Raw genomic sequence first — 15,000 nt, 5'->3', positions numbered from 1 at the left:
TAGATGAACAATAAACGTAATAATAATGAAGTTCATTTAATCCATTGCCCCTTCGGCGCCCCTGACACCCCCAGTTGACAAGTAAAATAGTCTGGGGTTAGAACAACGAGATACTACAACCAACACTGATATCCCTCATAAGTGCCGTCATAATGAAGAAAAAATGCCCTCTGTCAAGACTCTTTAAAGTTTGTTCTGAGAGTCCAAATATTTATGGTGCAACATAGGCCTTGTTACTTTAAAATAATAAATTGTTACCACACAACAAGATGAAGTCATGAAGCCCACTGAAAGGGCATATTATAAAAAATAAAAAACAAAATTAATGTGATTCAACTTAACTGCACTTTGTTGCCATTTCTAGTTTGGTGAATGGGCAGATCAACTCGGTGATGGAAGAGCTGTGATGTTAGGGGAATACCTAAACAGGTAAAAAGTACTATTTACCTTGAAATTTAATAATAATAATAATAATAATATGGCTAAATGAAATTTAGGCAAAGTTAAAATCAAGGCATTGCTGGCCAGCAGTGTTACAAACTAAGGCTATTGGGGGGCACCCTTTGCATGCAGCAGGGGCATTTACTTGCTCAACGTTGCAGATCGTTGTGGATCTTTCAGCTGTGCTTTTTTGCTCGTCGTTTTGCTTTATATTTGTTCTCATCAATTTCTGGCTCATCATGTCCCCCTCTATGCGTATAGTATGGCTACTGCCTTTCTTCAACACCCGAGATATTGGCTGTCATCGAAGCTGCGACTGCTAGAGTGGCCTTGCAGGTACTGCAGGCTTCGACCTCGGCGCAAGCGGCGGCTACTGCATGTTCTTCACGCTCTGCGGGTACCACTGCTTCACCAGTTGTTTCCACATGCTCTGGATCAAGCAACCACTTGCAATAAAGTCCAATTAATGTCGGCGTCAAATTGAGGACATTGTTAGCTGGGTAGAGGCATTTACCCTCTTCGCCATTGTCCTAACTTCATTTTTCCCTGATTGTTGGCGGGATTTATCGGCTTACAAATTGCTCATTCTGTGCACCTATCGTCAGTATGCGGGGTGAGTTTTGCTGACATTATGATCAGGCCTTTAGTGAGTGTGCGGCAGCCACCAAAGTCACCGATTGGTCCTCAATGAACATGGAACTGTATAACTTCCATACAGCAGGAGCTTCAGCATGTTCATCTTCAGGAACTGAGGTCCCATAATCCATGGAAGTGGTTGGCTCTTCTTCAGCAATGATCATTTGCAAGTCCTGGAACCAAGGCAAATGTTCTCCACCCTACTCTGCATGCAAGTACTCGCATCATTGCAGTAACTGTACAGGCAACCACTGAGCTGCCGCCTGTCCTGGTAATTCTGGAGCTAATATCTTACACGCCATTCACATTCACCCTCTGTCCCTTGTGATAAGGTCAAATCTTGGTGGAGCTAATGAATCTTTTGCACTGTCTATGTGATATTACAGACTTCTGTTGTGCTTTCCATATTTTCATATTTTGCGTGATTGCTTGTTCGATTATCTCGTTAATTTTATTGCTATTATTATCATTATTATTATAATTTTTTTTTGTACCCTTAAAACCGCATTCAGTCATCACTGGTTTGCCCGAATTGTTGTCTGTCTTTCTTTGTTGTCTCCCACTCTAACTTCGCCAGCCTTTCATCAGTAGATGAGGTTACCCCCTTATGTGTGGAGCAGTTTGTCACAGAATTGACAAATCACCCAGATAAAGGCAAGGTAGTCTATGTTGTGGAGGAAGGGGTAGTTTCTAAAGAAACTGTGGTGCTGCGTCGGTGGAGAAGTAGTATACAAAAATTTTGGTTTTATCAACGGAGTTGATAATGTAAATTGGCCACCGTACAGAGATTCTAAAAGCTAGCTTTTAGAATCTCTGTACGGTGGCCAATTTACATTATCAACTCCGTTGATAAAACCAAAATTTATGTTGTGGAGGGTTTGCGCCAGGGCTTCCACCTAGGCCTTAGCCACATTACCAAGCTTAAGTTGGCCTAACGGAATAAGCCCTCGGCTTTAATGCACGCTGAAGTTGTTGTTAAGTATCTGGGTAACAAAGTCTCTCATGGGAGGGTAGCTGGCCCCTTTGCTTCTCCTCCCCTGCAGCCCCTGCACATCAGTATCTTTGGGGTTATTCCCAAGAAAGGTCAACCAGGCAAGTGGAGGCTTATAGTTGACTTGTCCTCCCCAGGAGGGGCTAGCGTTAATGATTTTTTTCTCAGACTTTGGCAACAAATTGAACAATAATTATTTCAAACTTGAAGGCTTGCCAATGCCAACTCTGTCACATGAACTAGCGTTAATGATGCGATCGACCCTGAGCAATTTTCTTTACAATTATATATTCACATGGATGACATCATCCACATGGTTGCCAAGTACTGTATGGCTGTGGTCCTTTCGTGGCATTAAGTTCAACATGGAGGCGGCTTACCATAACATTCCCATCAACCCATCCACCTGTTTTTTCCTCTACTTAATGTTCCCTTGGGCTTGCGCTCTGCTCCTTTCATTTTCAACTCGGTAGACATATATATCAACAGGAGGAGATGCTGATAAAATCGCAAGTTACACGAATGCATGTTTTGAATATCTGTGTATCAAACGGCTTTATTTATTTACTGTAAATGACTGATGACACGGTTTTTTTGCACACTTCATAATATTTCCCGTTGATTTAACTTAAAACTCACACTCCAGAAACTAGAATGGCATGTTTCCAGAGAGATCAATTGTACAGCAATAAAAGAAACTTTGCGAGTCCATCTTACTGTTCATACTCCATCAAAAAATTAACAGCCAAACGTATCATGATTTTACTGCGCGCAATTCTAGAAATACACTGCAACTGAAGATATTACCCGAAAAAATCACCAAAGAAACCTTCATGGGAAACACGTTAAAGGAATAATGTATTTCTCTTTTTTTCTTTAAAAATCTATTGCCAAACCGTCCAACGACAAAATGCTAGGTTATCTCAATTACAAATTAAGATGTCAAGCTTAAAAGATTGCATATTCAGTGAAGTTCGGAGGGAGAATTACACCCGCCTTTGCCGCAATATAGTCGTCGAAAACATTCCCCATGCTTTAAATGTGTTTTTCTCAAATTAAAGCCAACGGTATCTTTCGAATTCGTTTATAATATTCCTCCCACGGTAATTAAATTTGGTGAAAACAAAATAGCGTGAATCTGCCGTACACACGTGTATTGGTGTAATGGAAGTAAATTTGATTGGCCGACGAAGGACATGTCAATCAATCAAAAAAGGTGGGCGGAAGGAATTTCAAAGAGGAATTTGGTCAGGCTCTATTTTTCGCTTCGCCAACTCCACATTACGTAGCGCGCGAAACTAAAATAGAGCCTGATCGCAGGTTATTATTATTATTATTGTTTATTATTGTGTTTGAGTTGAAAGTGATTTATGACTGGAAATAAGAAACAAGATTCACTCAAAAGTTATGAGAGATGATGATTATGATGATGATGTTGAACTTTATTTATAATAAGTATCAAGTCTTCTAGTGGTGGGGCAATAATTGGGCACACTACATAATTATAGAAATCAAATCAAACATTGATTTTGTGAAGAGGGGAAAACCGGAGTACCCAGAGGAAAAGCTCTCGCAGCAGAATGGATAACCAACAAACTCAATCCACATCTGATGCTGAGTCTGGGGATGAAACTGGGATGCATTTGGTGGAAGGCAAGTGCTCCCACCTCTTTTCCAATTCCCTGCTCCCCACACTTCTACAGTTTGAAGTGACTTAGTCCAAGTTTTTCAAGAGGTGTACACTGGCCTAATCCATCTGATCACTACAGTATGTGCCAGATAAGGACAGCATACACCCTTCTTACAACTGGGGCCAGGAAAAATAAGGGTGGTGGGGGGAGGGTGTGGTGTTCATCACGCTTCATATAATAGCCTTTTCATATTTTGGAGGCACTAATTTTCGTCCCCTCCATTTTAAATTTCACTGTATACACATTGAAGAAATACAATAATACTGTAGGAGGTTATTACAGCTAAACAGTTATACGTACACACACACCAACTGAGACACTAAAACTGGTATTTCATGTTTGTCGGAAAATAAGGAAACCTTTTTGCCCAAACAAGATTTGTCTGTTTTACCGTAGTTTTACCTCTTTGAGAACTACTGCCATTCTGAGTGTTGCAATGAGCACATGCTCCTTATGTTATTTAGGGGTTTCATTTAGAAGCGGGTCACTGGCAGTATACCGCTGTGTATGTTGTCAGAGATTTGCCTCTTACCGCTGGCTACGTACTCTGCCTTGATTTTTACTCAAACCCTTCTAAAAGGCAATCTTGAGTGACTGCTGCTTACATCGATTAGCCAAGGCATGATACTGTACCTCAAAAGGTATTGAGACCCCTCACTATTGTAGCTTTGTGACATTGCAGTCATGTAAGGGTCTGTCAAAAATGACATTAAAAAAGGCATAGGATTTTGCCCCAATGGTACCTGCTTGTAAATTAACCCCCATAAGAAACATTTGTTAGCTGACATTTCAAGCGTTAATAACTCTTTTGTGAGAGCAAATTGTAGACGTGGGTGGTGATGGAGAGAGGCTGATTGATGCAATTCGTTGACGTAAAGGAACGAAACTGTCAGAGTTAGCCCTTACCTACAACTATTTTATTTTAGGAATGGTGAGAAGTGGGAGCTTCAGTTGAAGGGCTCAGGAAGAACACCTTACTCCAGGTAAAGATATTCAGTGTAATACATTTGTACTTGGCTAAATGGGCAAATTTTTGTAGTTGAGCACAACTGTGTGAACCAGCAGGCTAGTTCACAGGCACCCCACTGAAAGAAGCAATTCAAACTGCCCAGAAACATTATTAAGAACCCCATCTGGCAGGAGGCAAGCAATTGGTTTGCGGTATATATTTATAAAGCGTGGTAGAGTTGAATCTGGGACAACCTGAAACAAATCCGAACCAGGAGGTTAGAACAGGAGTTTAACCCGGGGCAACCACATGCAAGCCCAATGTTCTAGTTAAAGGTACACCTTATTTAACATCGGAATGCGGAGGGTATCTCCCAGGAAGCCAACAGAGTGCTCATTTTACCCCCCTCTTTCCATTAGTGCTCCGTTTTAAGGGTATTTAAAGCTACCTGAAGTTACACAGAATGGAAAGAAGTCAAAGCAAGGATCACTAGGGATCGAACTCTGGACTTTTCGCACAGAAGGCTGCGCACTAACCAACTGCAATCCTTACTACCTAACCACTGGACTGTGCCACCTCCCTAGACTACATAGCAAATTCATACACATGCATGTCTGTTTTTGGTGAGAGGGGAAAGCCACACTACTCAGAGAGAAAAACCTGATCAACAAGGCTCAACATCTAAAAGAAAGGCCTTAGAAATAGTACGAGCATTAGTTTTTAACCTAACGTTTGTCAAGAATCAGCAAACCCTAAACACTGTAATTACATAATTTATGTTTTGCAAAGTCAACATTAGATGATCTGATTTACACGAATCATGTACATGTTCATTTACAGTGTAGGTCTGGTGGGTGTGACGTTTTTGTTGTTGTTGCTAAAAACGGTGGTCAAGCTACGTGTAATCCTGGGTTAATGTCATTTTATTTACCCCAGCTAGCACCAACTGTGCTCTGAGCAACTGATATTAATACTGCGATGCTGTGATGACAAATTACCAGAGATCTCTCAGATCTATCAAGGCACTGCATGTGAACAAAAAGGGATTTTTTTTCTGCAAGATTGTTAATTTTTGCTCATTTGGAAGATTATACTATTTGTATCATTCAATAATGCCAGAAGCTCATGATCTTGGAACAAAGCTTTGATTTTTTTATCAAAGCTGCACACACGGAAATATGCATGAGCTGCGTTACATCCAAAGAAGCAAATTCTTAAATTCAAAAAAGCCCAGCTCTGAACCAGAGTTACATGTAAACGCTACAAGGTCATTTGCTTTTAATATTGCATACCATAGCTACATGTACATAACCTGATAAATTCTAAATACAATATGAGCGGCCATATTGTATCGGATATACAATGTTGAGCCGAACACAAGACATTTTATATCGGATACAATACGGGCGCGAGTATTGTTTGTGCTTATGAAATGTCAGCATTTAAGTGTTAATGTACACTAGGTATTTTTGGTGATTCAAAACATTTTAACAGTGAAAATTGAAAGAAACATTTATGTAAATGAGGAGAAAGCTGTATCCGAAATACAGAGATTGATTAATAAAACATTTCTTTTGTTTTCCCATCATGAATTATTAATGAGTTTTATAAGTACCTTGTACATGTATAAGTAAACAGCCAAATCAGCATTTTGTGATAAAGGACCCCAATTCCAAATAGACACTAACAGACACTCGTCCTCATCAAGGGGGGATCCAACTTTTTGGCGTTCTTTATGCTGGAGCATGCACTGCGAGTACATTGTTCAGAGAGCGCACAACACCTGTACACACTGCGTTGTTTGAAGAAGTCAGGTGTGATGGAAGGGGATTTAGTTCTGGTGTACTCCAGCCTGATCTGTTCAGTGTTGGAGTATGCCTCTCCAGGTTGGGCAAATTTGCCGGATAATCTTAGCCTCCTAATTGAGGGTGTGCAGAAAAATGCCTTAGAGATAATCTTTCCTGGGCTTCCCTACAGGGATGCACTTGTGCACTGTGGTCTTCGTACTCTCTCGGATCGGCGTGCCGCAGCATGCACTAAGTTTATCCAGAGAGTTCGGGACACCGGTGTCCTTGCTAACTTGCTACCACAGCGTACAACTGTGTCCCATGGATATAATCTACGTTCAGGCACCAGCAGAGAGGATCTCGCCATGGCCTCTACTAACCGTCTCGACATATTTATTACATATAGATATTCCTTGTAAAATGTTTCATGATAATGTATATATATGATTAGTACTTTGGCCACTCTTGTAATTTAGCTGTTAAGCTACAAAAAGAGGAATTAAACTGATTATTATTTTTTTTTTCAATTATAAGTTTCTGTTTTTATCTTCTATGGCTTATTTGATAATATTTTGTCCTTTTAAACAAGTTATTTTCCAAGTGAGCCCACTAGATGAGCATCTGTGGGCATTACTTTGCAAATAAAGATGTTTATATTATATAATCTCAGTTGTGGCCTTAAAAAGGAAAATATTGTGCCTTTCTGTGGTGTTCAAATCATTATTTTGTGACATGAAGTAGTTTTTTTTTTAGACATGGTGATGGTCGAGCTGTCCTAAGATCATCTGTGAGGGAATTTCTGGCCAGTGAAGTCATGTTCCATCTAGGTGTACCCACAAGTCGAGCTGCTGCGATTGTTGTGAGCAATGATCTTGTATGGAGAGATCAGTTTTACGATGGACATCCCATGCAAGAAAAAGGTGTGCAGTACGGTGTTCTATTATTTCATGTTTTGGCTGGTGATTTTCAGTTTAGTACGAACGATAGAGCACTTTGGGAAAGTCATGAACTATAATGATTGCAATCCACATATCTAAGCACATGTAATCTGGTAACAGCAATGAATGTATTTGTGCAAGAAATGATGCAATGGTTACTTGGCAATTTGTAAGGGAATAACTGAAAAACAGTTCACAGTTCCAGGCAGAAATCGAACCAACAAACTTCTATAGCTTTCATGTACATCACTTCTCACACGGGTACATTTAACACCACTGCTATCATACTTTCATATCTGATGTTGAATGATGTTCACATCGTTGAGCCCACAGTATTAGTTGGACACATTTCTAAGAACCTAGTTAAGCGAGCTACTAGTTATGAGAAGTTCTTGTAGCTCAATCATTGGAGATTCCAACTGGTGTTATAGAGAAGGTAGTTATCTAATTAATGATTAGACCTTTAGCCCTTGCGGGCTACGAGTCAGTAACCCATGAGGCGAAGCCGAATGGGCTATTGACCATTGTAGGTCATTGTAGATCATTGTAGGTTATTGTAGATCACTGTAGGTTATTGTAGATCATTGTAGGTCATTGTAGGTCATTCCTTGTTTTAGTAACTACGAGGAATCCTAACTATTTTTCGACCTATTCGTGTCTTCGGTCGCGCGAGAAAAACATTTGGGCGAAACTGTCATTCATGTATGGTAGCTGTTGTGTATGATTTTTGCATGGAAAACCGCTTTTCAAAAATACTTTTTTCAATTCCTTTCCCAAAAAAACGCTGAAGTGGTGAATCTCAAATCTTAAGTATCCTCCTTGTGTGTGGATACTTTGGATTCATGACCCGTTTTTGGATTTCGCCAAAAAAAACCCCGCAAAATCCGCTTTTGGAGTCAAGAATCCGTTTTCGGATTTTCCCAAAAAAACACACCCTTAATGTGCTTGTTGAAAGAGATGGTGTTTGTCACAGAGACCTTTTCACTTTGACAAGACAGTCTCCAGTTAATCTTTTGCGGTTTTCTCAAACTACATGTACGGTACCTTGCGTGTTTCAAGAAAAAAAAAAGCAGAACGCGAAACTTGTTTTAATGCTCTTGTTTTCCACTCCCAGCTGCAGTTGTGCTGCGTTTGGCAAAATCTTGGTTCAGATTTGGATCGCTGGAAATCCTAACAAGCAATAATGAATACGACAATCTCAAGTAAGCCTTTATATAATATTGCACTAATGCTAAGAGCAGTTTTCCTTATACACATATGCGATGCTAATTACTCCATGTCGCCAAGGGAGAAGCCACGGTTTTCTTTCATAGACCAATACCCCGTACACACTAGACCTTAACCATGTTTTGAAGATTTTTAGTTAAACACGGTTTCAAAGTGTTTTCTTTTTAAATCACAAATACTGGTTTTGTCGACTACAAGATTAGCGCATTTTTTTAAACTCACCTGAATCTCTAAAAACCAGTCCTACATTTTTCTGATACTGATGTTCTTTGTTCTAAAACCCATTTTAATTAAACATGTCTTGTTGGTGTGAATGGGTATACGTTTACAATATAATTGAATAAATAGGGAGTTTTAAGAAACGAAGATGGCTACGGTAACCAAAAAGTTATTTCAAAATAAAACTTTGCGCTATCGATGTATTTATTTATTGATATTCCATCGTGTCCAGATTGTACAATGTGTGCGAAGCCTAAAACTGGATTGGTAGGGACGGATTTTCAAGAAAGGGTATACAGAATGAAAGATTCTCTGTAGATTCACGTTGTTAAAACAGTTAATTAACAATTATTCGCCGAAGGCGAGGTGAATATCGGTGAATAATTGTTTTGATATAATTACATCGGTGATTATTAGGGGTGCAGGGATGGCGCAGTGGTGAGAGCACTCGCTCCCATCAATGTGGCCCGGGTTCGATTCCCAGACTCGGCGTCATATGTGGGTTGAGTTTGTTGGATCTCTACTCTGCACCAAGAGGTTTTTCTCAGGGTACTCCGGTTTTCCCCTCTCCTCAAAAACCAAAAGTTGATTTGATTTGCGTTAACTTGTTAATTTCAACTGAAAGTGTCCCCGATTAGTGCTCTACGGCGCTTGAAGATTAGACACTTAAATACAGTTCCTTTCTTTCTTTTTTTTTTCTTCGTCTGTCTCCTCGACAAAACGACTTGCGGCCATTTTGAAAAACCGCTTAGGTGATTATCGCGTAATAATCACCCCATCGGCAACCAATCAGCGCAGAGAATTTTCAATAATCACTTATGTAATTATACAACTTTGGTTATATTACGTTGTCTTGCTGACCACTGCATAGTAATGTACCAAAATGCGTGTCGCATGCTCATTGCACGACCCATATTTTCCCCATTCAACCAATAGTAGTAGTATTGCTCTTTGCCGATGCCGTAGCCGTCGCCGTCGTCGTGCTCTCGAAATCCCTAATTTCTACTTCCTTCGATACTTGTGCGGTAGGCACTAGCACAAGGTTGAAGAAAAATTAATTGTTTCTTGATATCAGGCGTGAAATGATTGTCCCCATAATCTCATTTGTTTGTTTTCTTGTTTGTTTTTTTGTAATCCTGGGGCCCGTTTCTCGAAAGTCCCGAAAACTTTTCGGGTCCGAAAAGCCATTTGTGAAACTGCTAACCGCTAGTTTTGGAAAGCCGATCTTTTAACCTGCCTTTAAGGTAACAAAAAGCTAAAGGACTGTGAAGTTTGACCACTTAAATCCTCTCCGTTCTTAAGATGCAAAAGGAATTGTGACACCGGAAAGTGGCCTGTAAATTTTCGGGACTTTCGAGAAACGGGCCCCTAGTAAGCTCTGTGCGCTGAAGGCGCGAACGCGGAGCACCATGGATAAGAGAATATGGTTACCCATCGATGACGTCGTTTTACGACCATCCGGGGTCCGTCCTTATGTTCAACTGTTCACGCAAGCCAATACCCGAAATGTCGCACTGCAGAAACCCCGCCTTTTTTGGCGGGAAATTGTATGGGCTGGAACACCGCGTTTTTGGCGGGAGGTTGAATGGCCAGCGTACTGTAGTTGACCCTTCGTTGTAGTAAAGCAAGAAAAATTTTTGAAGACAGGCAAAAAAAAGCCAAGTATTTTTTCATATGTCGTACGACGAGTAAAGAAGAGAAAGACAGACGAAAGAAAAACAATAAGCAGGCGACGAGTAACGTGGGAGAGAGCGACTGAGAACATTCGAAAGCAAGCGAAAATATGACAATGAGAGGAAGAGAGAGAGAGCAAGAAAGAGAACAAGTAAAGAGAGGAAATACAGTGACGAGCAGCGAAAGAAATAGCAAGCTTAAGCACGAGAAAACAGGTGGAATAATGGTGACGGGAAAGGTTGAAAAGAGCAAGAAAGAGCATGAAGAAATAGACTAATTTAGAGTTGCTGAAGAGCGGGCCGGACTGGTCGTATGCCGGTAAGCAGACTGGTTATGAAGATATAAACAAAGACACAAATAAATAATGGAGGAGCTCCGCTTTGAGGCATGCCTAAATATATATGCTAGTTAATCATGGACTCAATTTCTGTAGGAGTAATAATTGCGAGTTATCGTTTTGAAGATAGTAGGTTACGTTTGTTGGTTTTCTACTCTGAGAGGTTTTTCCCTGGGTACTCTGGTTTTCCCCTCTCCTCGAAAACCAACATTTGATCATTTGATTTGATTTGTTCTGATTTCAGTTAATTTGTAGTTTCCCCCACCCCCCCCCCCCAATCCCCAATTAGTAGAGCATTCTTAGTCAGCTAAATAACCGATAGAGATGATCTTGTAGTACCATATAAGATAGCAACCCTTTCTCCTGTGTTTTTTATTTTTATTTTTAGGAAAGTCGTGGATTTTATTATGAAAGAACATTTTCCAGAAGTAGCGAAAGAGACCACAAAATATCTGGTGAGGATTTATTTGGTTTGAAGTATTATTATGAACGTAAGGTAAAAGTGATCCACGCACTTAGAGCGAGTTTCAAGTGTCTTAAAACCAAAACTTTGGCTTTGTTGTTGTTGTTGAAGAAGACAATCCGGTAAACCAATGAAAACTCGAAGTAATTACACGTAGCCGACGCAAAGCGCGGGAAAATGTGCACGCGCGAGCCATGATTGATTTTGCTTTCACTTCTGATTGGTTGTAAAAATGGCACGAGAACTTTGAACCAATCACTGAGTGAAGTAATGCGAAACCAATGCAATTCTCTAGTTACTTTCGACACTCAATTGAAAACGGCTCTAATTCAAGCAATTACCGCAATCGTCACTTATAGTAGAAACCTGAAAAATTCAGGCTTCTTCAAACGGTATTCGAACCCATGACCTCTGCGATTCTGGTGCAATACTCTACCAACTGAGGTATGAAGCCACTCAGTTGAGAGCAAGTCAATTTGTCGGGCTGTTGTGTTCTCGTGAAGGGACTGATAAATGAGGTATTATTATCATTATTATTATTATTATTATTACTATTATTTTAATCTTATTGTTATTATTATGGACACTTAGTGATATTGCGGTTTTACATAATCAATAGCATAGCGAGACTAGTCCTAGGCTATGCTATATAATTTATAAATATGAATGTTCAGTTAGACTATTCCTTTCAACGCTCTGCTCCGTTCTTCCTATCTCTTATAGGTATAAAAGTTCTTAACTATTTCAACGTTTTGTGATATGATCCATTTCTGGCTCTTCATTATTAGATATTGCGTCTCTTCTTCGTTCTTTCCAGTTAAATGTTCATTGAGATCATTCTTCAAGCTCTGGTGGTATTCTGCTAGGAAATCAAAAACTACATTTACTTGGTTTACTTTGTAATCAGGGTATTGTTGTTTAATACCCGTCCTTAACTCCCTGTATTTGTCTTGCTTGGTCTTCCACCTATCTGATATCAAGCCTATACCGCAAACCGTTCCTTCAATGAGTAGCCATACCTTCTTTTCTTTGTCCATTACTGCTATATCTACTTTGTTGGCGTTGTTTTCCGGCTTTTTCTCCATATGGAATTCAATGTTCCAATTTACTTTGGCTAGTGAGTTCTCTATGACCGGTATCGGTGGTCTTTGTTGGTACCATGGTCGTTTGTGATCACTTTCTTCATTGAAACCATAGGCTGAGAGTAGGTAGTGGTAGTAAGGTCGCAGCATTTTATCGTGACGTGATGTGTATAGAGACTGGGCTATTTTTGGGCATGCGCTCATTATATGGGTAACAGTTTCTTGTTTCTGTGAGCACATTCTGCATTTCAAATCGTCTACATGCTGGTGTAATTTGGTCTTTTCATACGTCTTAGTTGGTAGGAGCTGTTGTCGTAGGTTGGTATTCACACTGTATACGATGTCAGGTATGTTTCTCCATTTTTGTAGTAACTTGCACACATCGGTAGCCATTTCTTTGTCCTCACTTTGTGCTGTCGTAAACGCTCCAAGCCATTTCTGTTCTGATGTCTCTTTCATGTAGATGCTGTTTTTTGCTTGAGTGAGGAAGTTTGAGATGTGTTTTGGACTTGACTGCTGGACCTCGATGGTTTTTTGGTCTTCATTAGTAAGCACTGTTTTTGCTTTGTCAAGTGTGATGGTAATTCCGAGGCCTTTGGCGTAATTTGCTGCATCCTTAAGGACTGATTTTAATCCTTTAGCAACCTTCATCTCTTCAAATCTTCGGACTAGTTGTAGTCGTGGATCTTCACTTCTCATAAGGTAATTGGATACCTTGATTTTCGTGATCTTGTAAATTGTTTCAATCTCTATAAGGCCTTGACCTCGCTGATAGGTTGGTAAGTATAATAGCTTGCTTGACCCGCTGTTGTGCATCCCGCCATGCTCTTGGATTACTTTCCTTGTTTCTCGGTCCAACTGTCTCAGGTCGTTTAGTCTCCAATCAACTGTCCACATGTGGTATTGTATAACTGGCAGGGCAAATGTGTTGGTTGCCCTGATTTTTCTAGGCATGGATATATTTGAGGACCATATTACACTAAGTCTCTTCAAATATTCTTTGTTGACTTGATCAAATACTTCGTCATCTAATTGTGCAGCGTTCTCCAGCTTTCCAAGGAACTTGTAGTGATCTTTATCTTGTAATACATTGATGGAATCGTTCTCATTAAGAATGAGATTTTCAGCTGATACTATTTTTCCTTTACTTACTGTGACAGTTGCGCATTTGTCTAGTCCCCATTCCAGTCCAATGTCCCTGAACATGCTTTCCATTCGTCTTGTTTCCATCATTGCTTTAGTTGGTGTCTTGTGGTATGTCTTCAAATCGTCTACGTAAAGAAGATGTGTTAGTTTGTGTTGTGGTAGTTTTGTCAAAGTGTATCCTTGGTTGTTTCTGGGTGACCATGAAATTGGGTTTAAACACATGGTGAACAGCCTGACAGAAAATGAATCCCCTTGTAGTATTCCGCGATGTAGAGAAGTTGGACCAATTTTGTCTTTCCCATCTTTAGTTGTGACCTCTAGGGTTATCTCCTATTTCTTGATAATGTTCTTGATAAAGGCTGTTAGCTTTGTTGGTAATCCATGATGCTCTAGGCACAGTTCAAGCCATTTGTGTGATACGGAATCGAAGGCCTTCTTTACGTCTACCCATACACAGGTGATGTTTTTCTTATTGAATTGTGCATCTTCTAGCATTGCTTTATCTATCAGAAGGTTGTCAATGCATCCCATAGATCCTTGCTTGCAGCCTTTTTGATCAATTTGCATAAGTTGGTGTGTTGCTTATTATTATTAGTATGATTATTTTTATTATTATTGTTATTGTTATTATTATTAGAGCGGTTTTCAATTTAGTGTCGAAAGTAATCAGCAAATTGCTCTGGTTTTGCATTACTTCACTCAGTGATTGGTTCAAAGTTCTCGCGCCACTTTTTCAACCAATCAGAAGTGAAACCAAAACCAATCGTGGCTCGCGCGTGCACATTTTGTCGCGCTTTGTGTAAGTTACGTGTAATTACGTCGAGTTTTGATTGGTTTACCGGATTGTCTCCGTCCTTTTTAACTGTCCAAAGTAATTACTTTGGTTTTGCTTTTACAGTGCGACGCGCCTTACCGTGTCCACCTAACAAAGTTTTTACAAACTATCGGCCAATAAGAGTGCTTGAATTTGAGTGAGAGTCACGCCAACTTGCAAAGTTCGTACGGTTGTAAGTTGAGCACCATTGCATGGGTTGTTGAGTTGACGTATTTACACGTTGTTGTGAAATGTGAAATTTTGTTGGGTGGCCACGGTAAGGCGCGTTGCTCTGTAAGACACTATTGAAACTCGCTCTATTATTATTATTATTATTATTATTATTATTATTATTATTATTATTATTATTATTATCATATTTATTATTATTATTATTATTATTATTATTATTATTATTATTATTATTATTATTATCATCTTGACGAAAAAGGCACCCTTTGTTTAGGGGCACAAATGCAACAAGACTGCGTCAAAAGAGTACTAATGCATAAAGTAAGGGAATAGACCAATTTCGATATGTTAAAATGTAACTTTAAAAAATGAACTTGATCAGAGGCTCTGGGGAATAAAAAGGATTTGTCTGA

The 15,000-nt window shown here is 39.6% G+C and overlaps 1 protein-coding gene across 5 annotated transcripts in view; it reads left to right on the top strand.

The window, feature by feature from the left end:
• Positions 1–15,000, top strand: part of LOC138003340 (protein adenylyltransferase SelO-like) — a 143,243-nt gene that overhangs the window by 109,341 nt on the left and 18,902 nt on the right. For all 5 annotated transcript variants that reach the window (XM_068849354.1, XM_068849357.1, XM_068849353.1 and 2 more), the window contains 5 exons: positions 365–429; positions 4,686–4,742; positions 7,249–7,415; positions 8,548–8,635; positions 11,279–11,345. In XM_068849354.1, the coding sequence (XP_068705455.1) occupies positions 365–429; positions 4,686–4,742; positions 7,249–7,415; positions 8,548–8,635; positions 11,279–11,345 (444 nt within the window). The remainder of the gene's footprint in view (positions 1–364; positions 430–4,685; positions 4,743–7,248; positions 7,416–8,547; positions 8,636–11,278; positions 11,346–15,000) is intronic.

Source organism: Montipora foliosa, chromosome 5 (assembly GCF_036669935.1).
Source record: "Montipora foliosa isolate CH-2021 chromosome 5, ASM3666993v2, whole genome shotgun sequence".
NCBI classification, from domain to species: domain Eukaryota; kingdom Metazoa; phylum Cnidaria; class Anthozoa; order Scleractinia; family Acroporidae; genus Montipora; species Montipora foliosa.
Note: the sequence above shows the minus strand (reverse complement) of the source record. Positions and strands in the feature narration are given on the sequence as shown.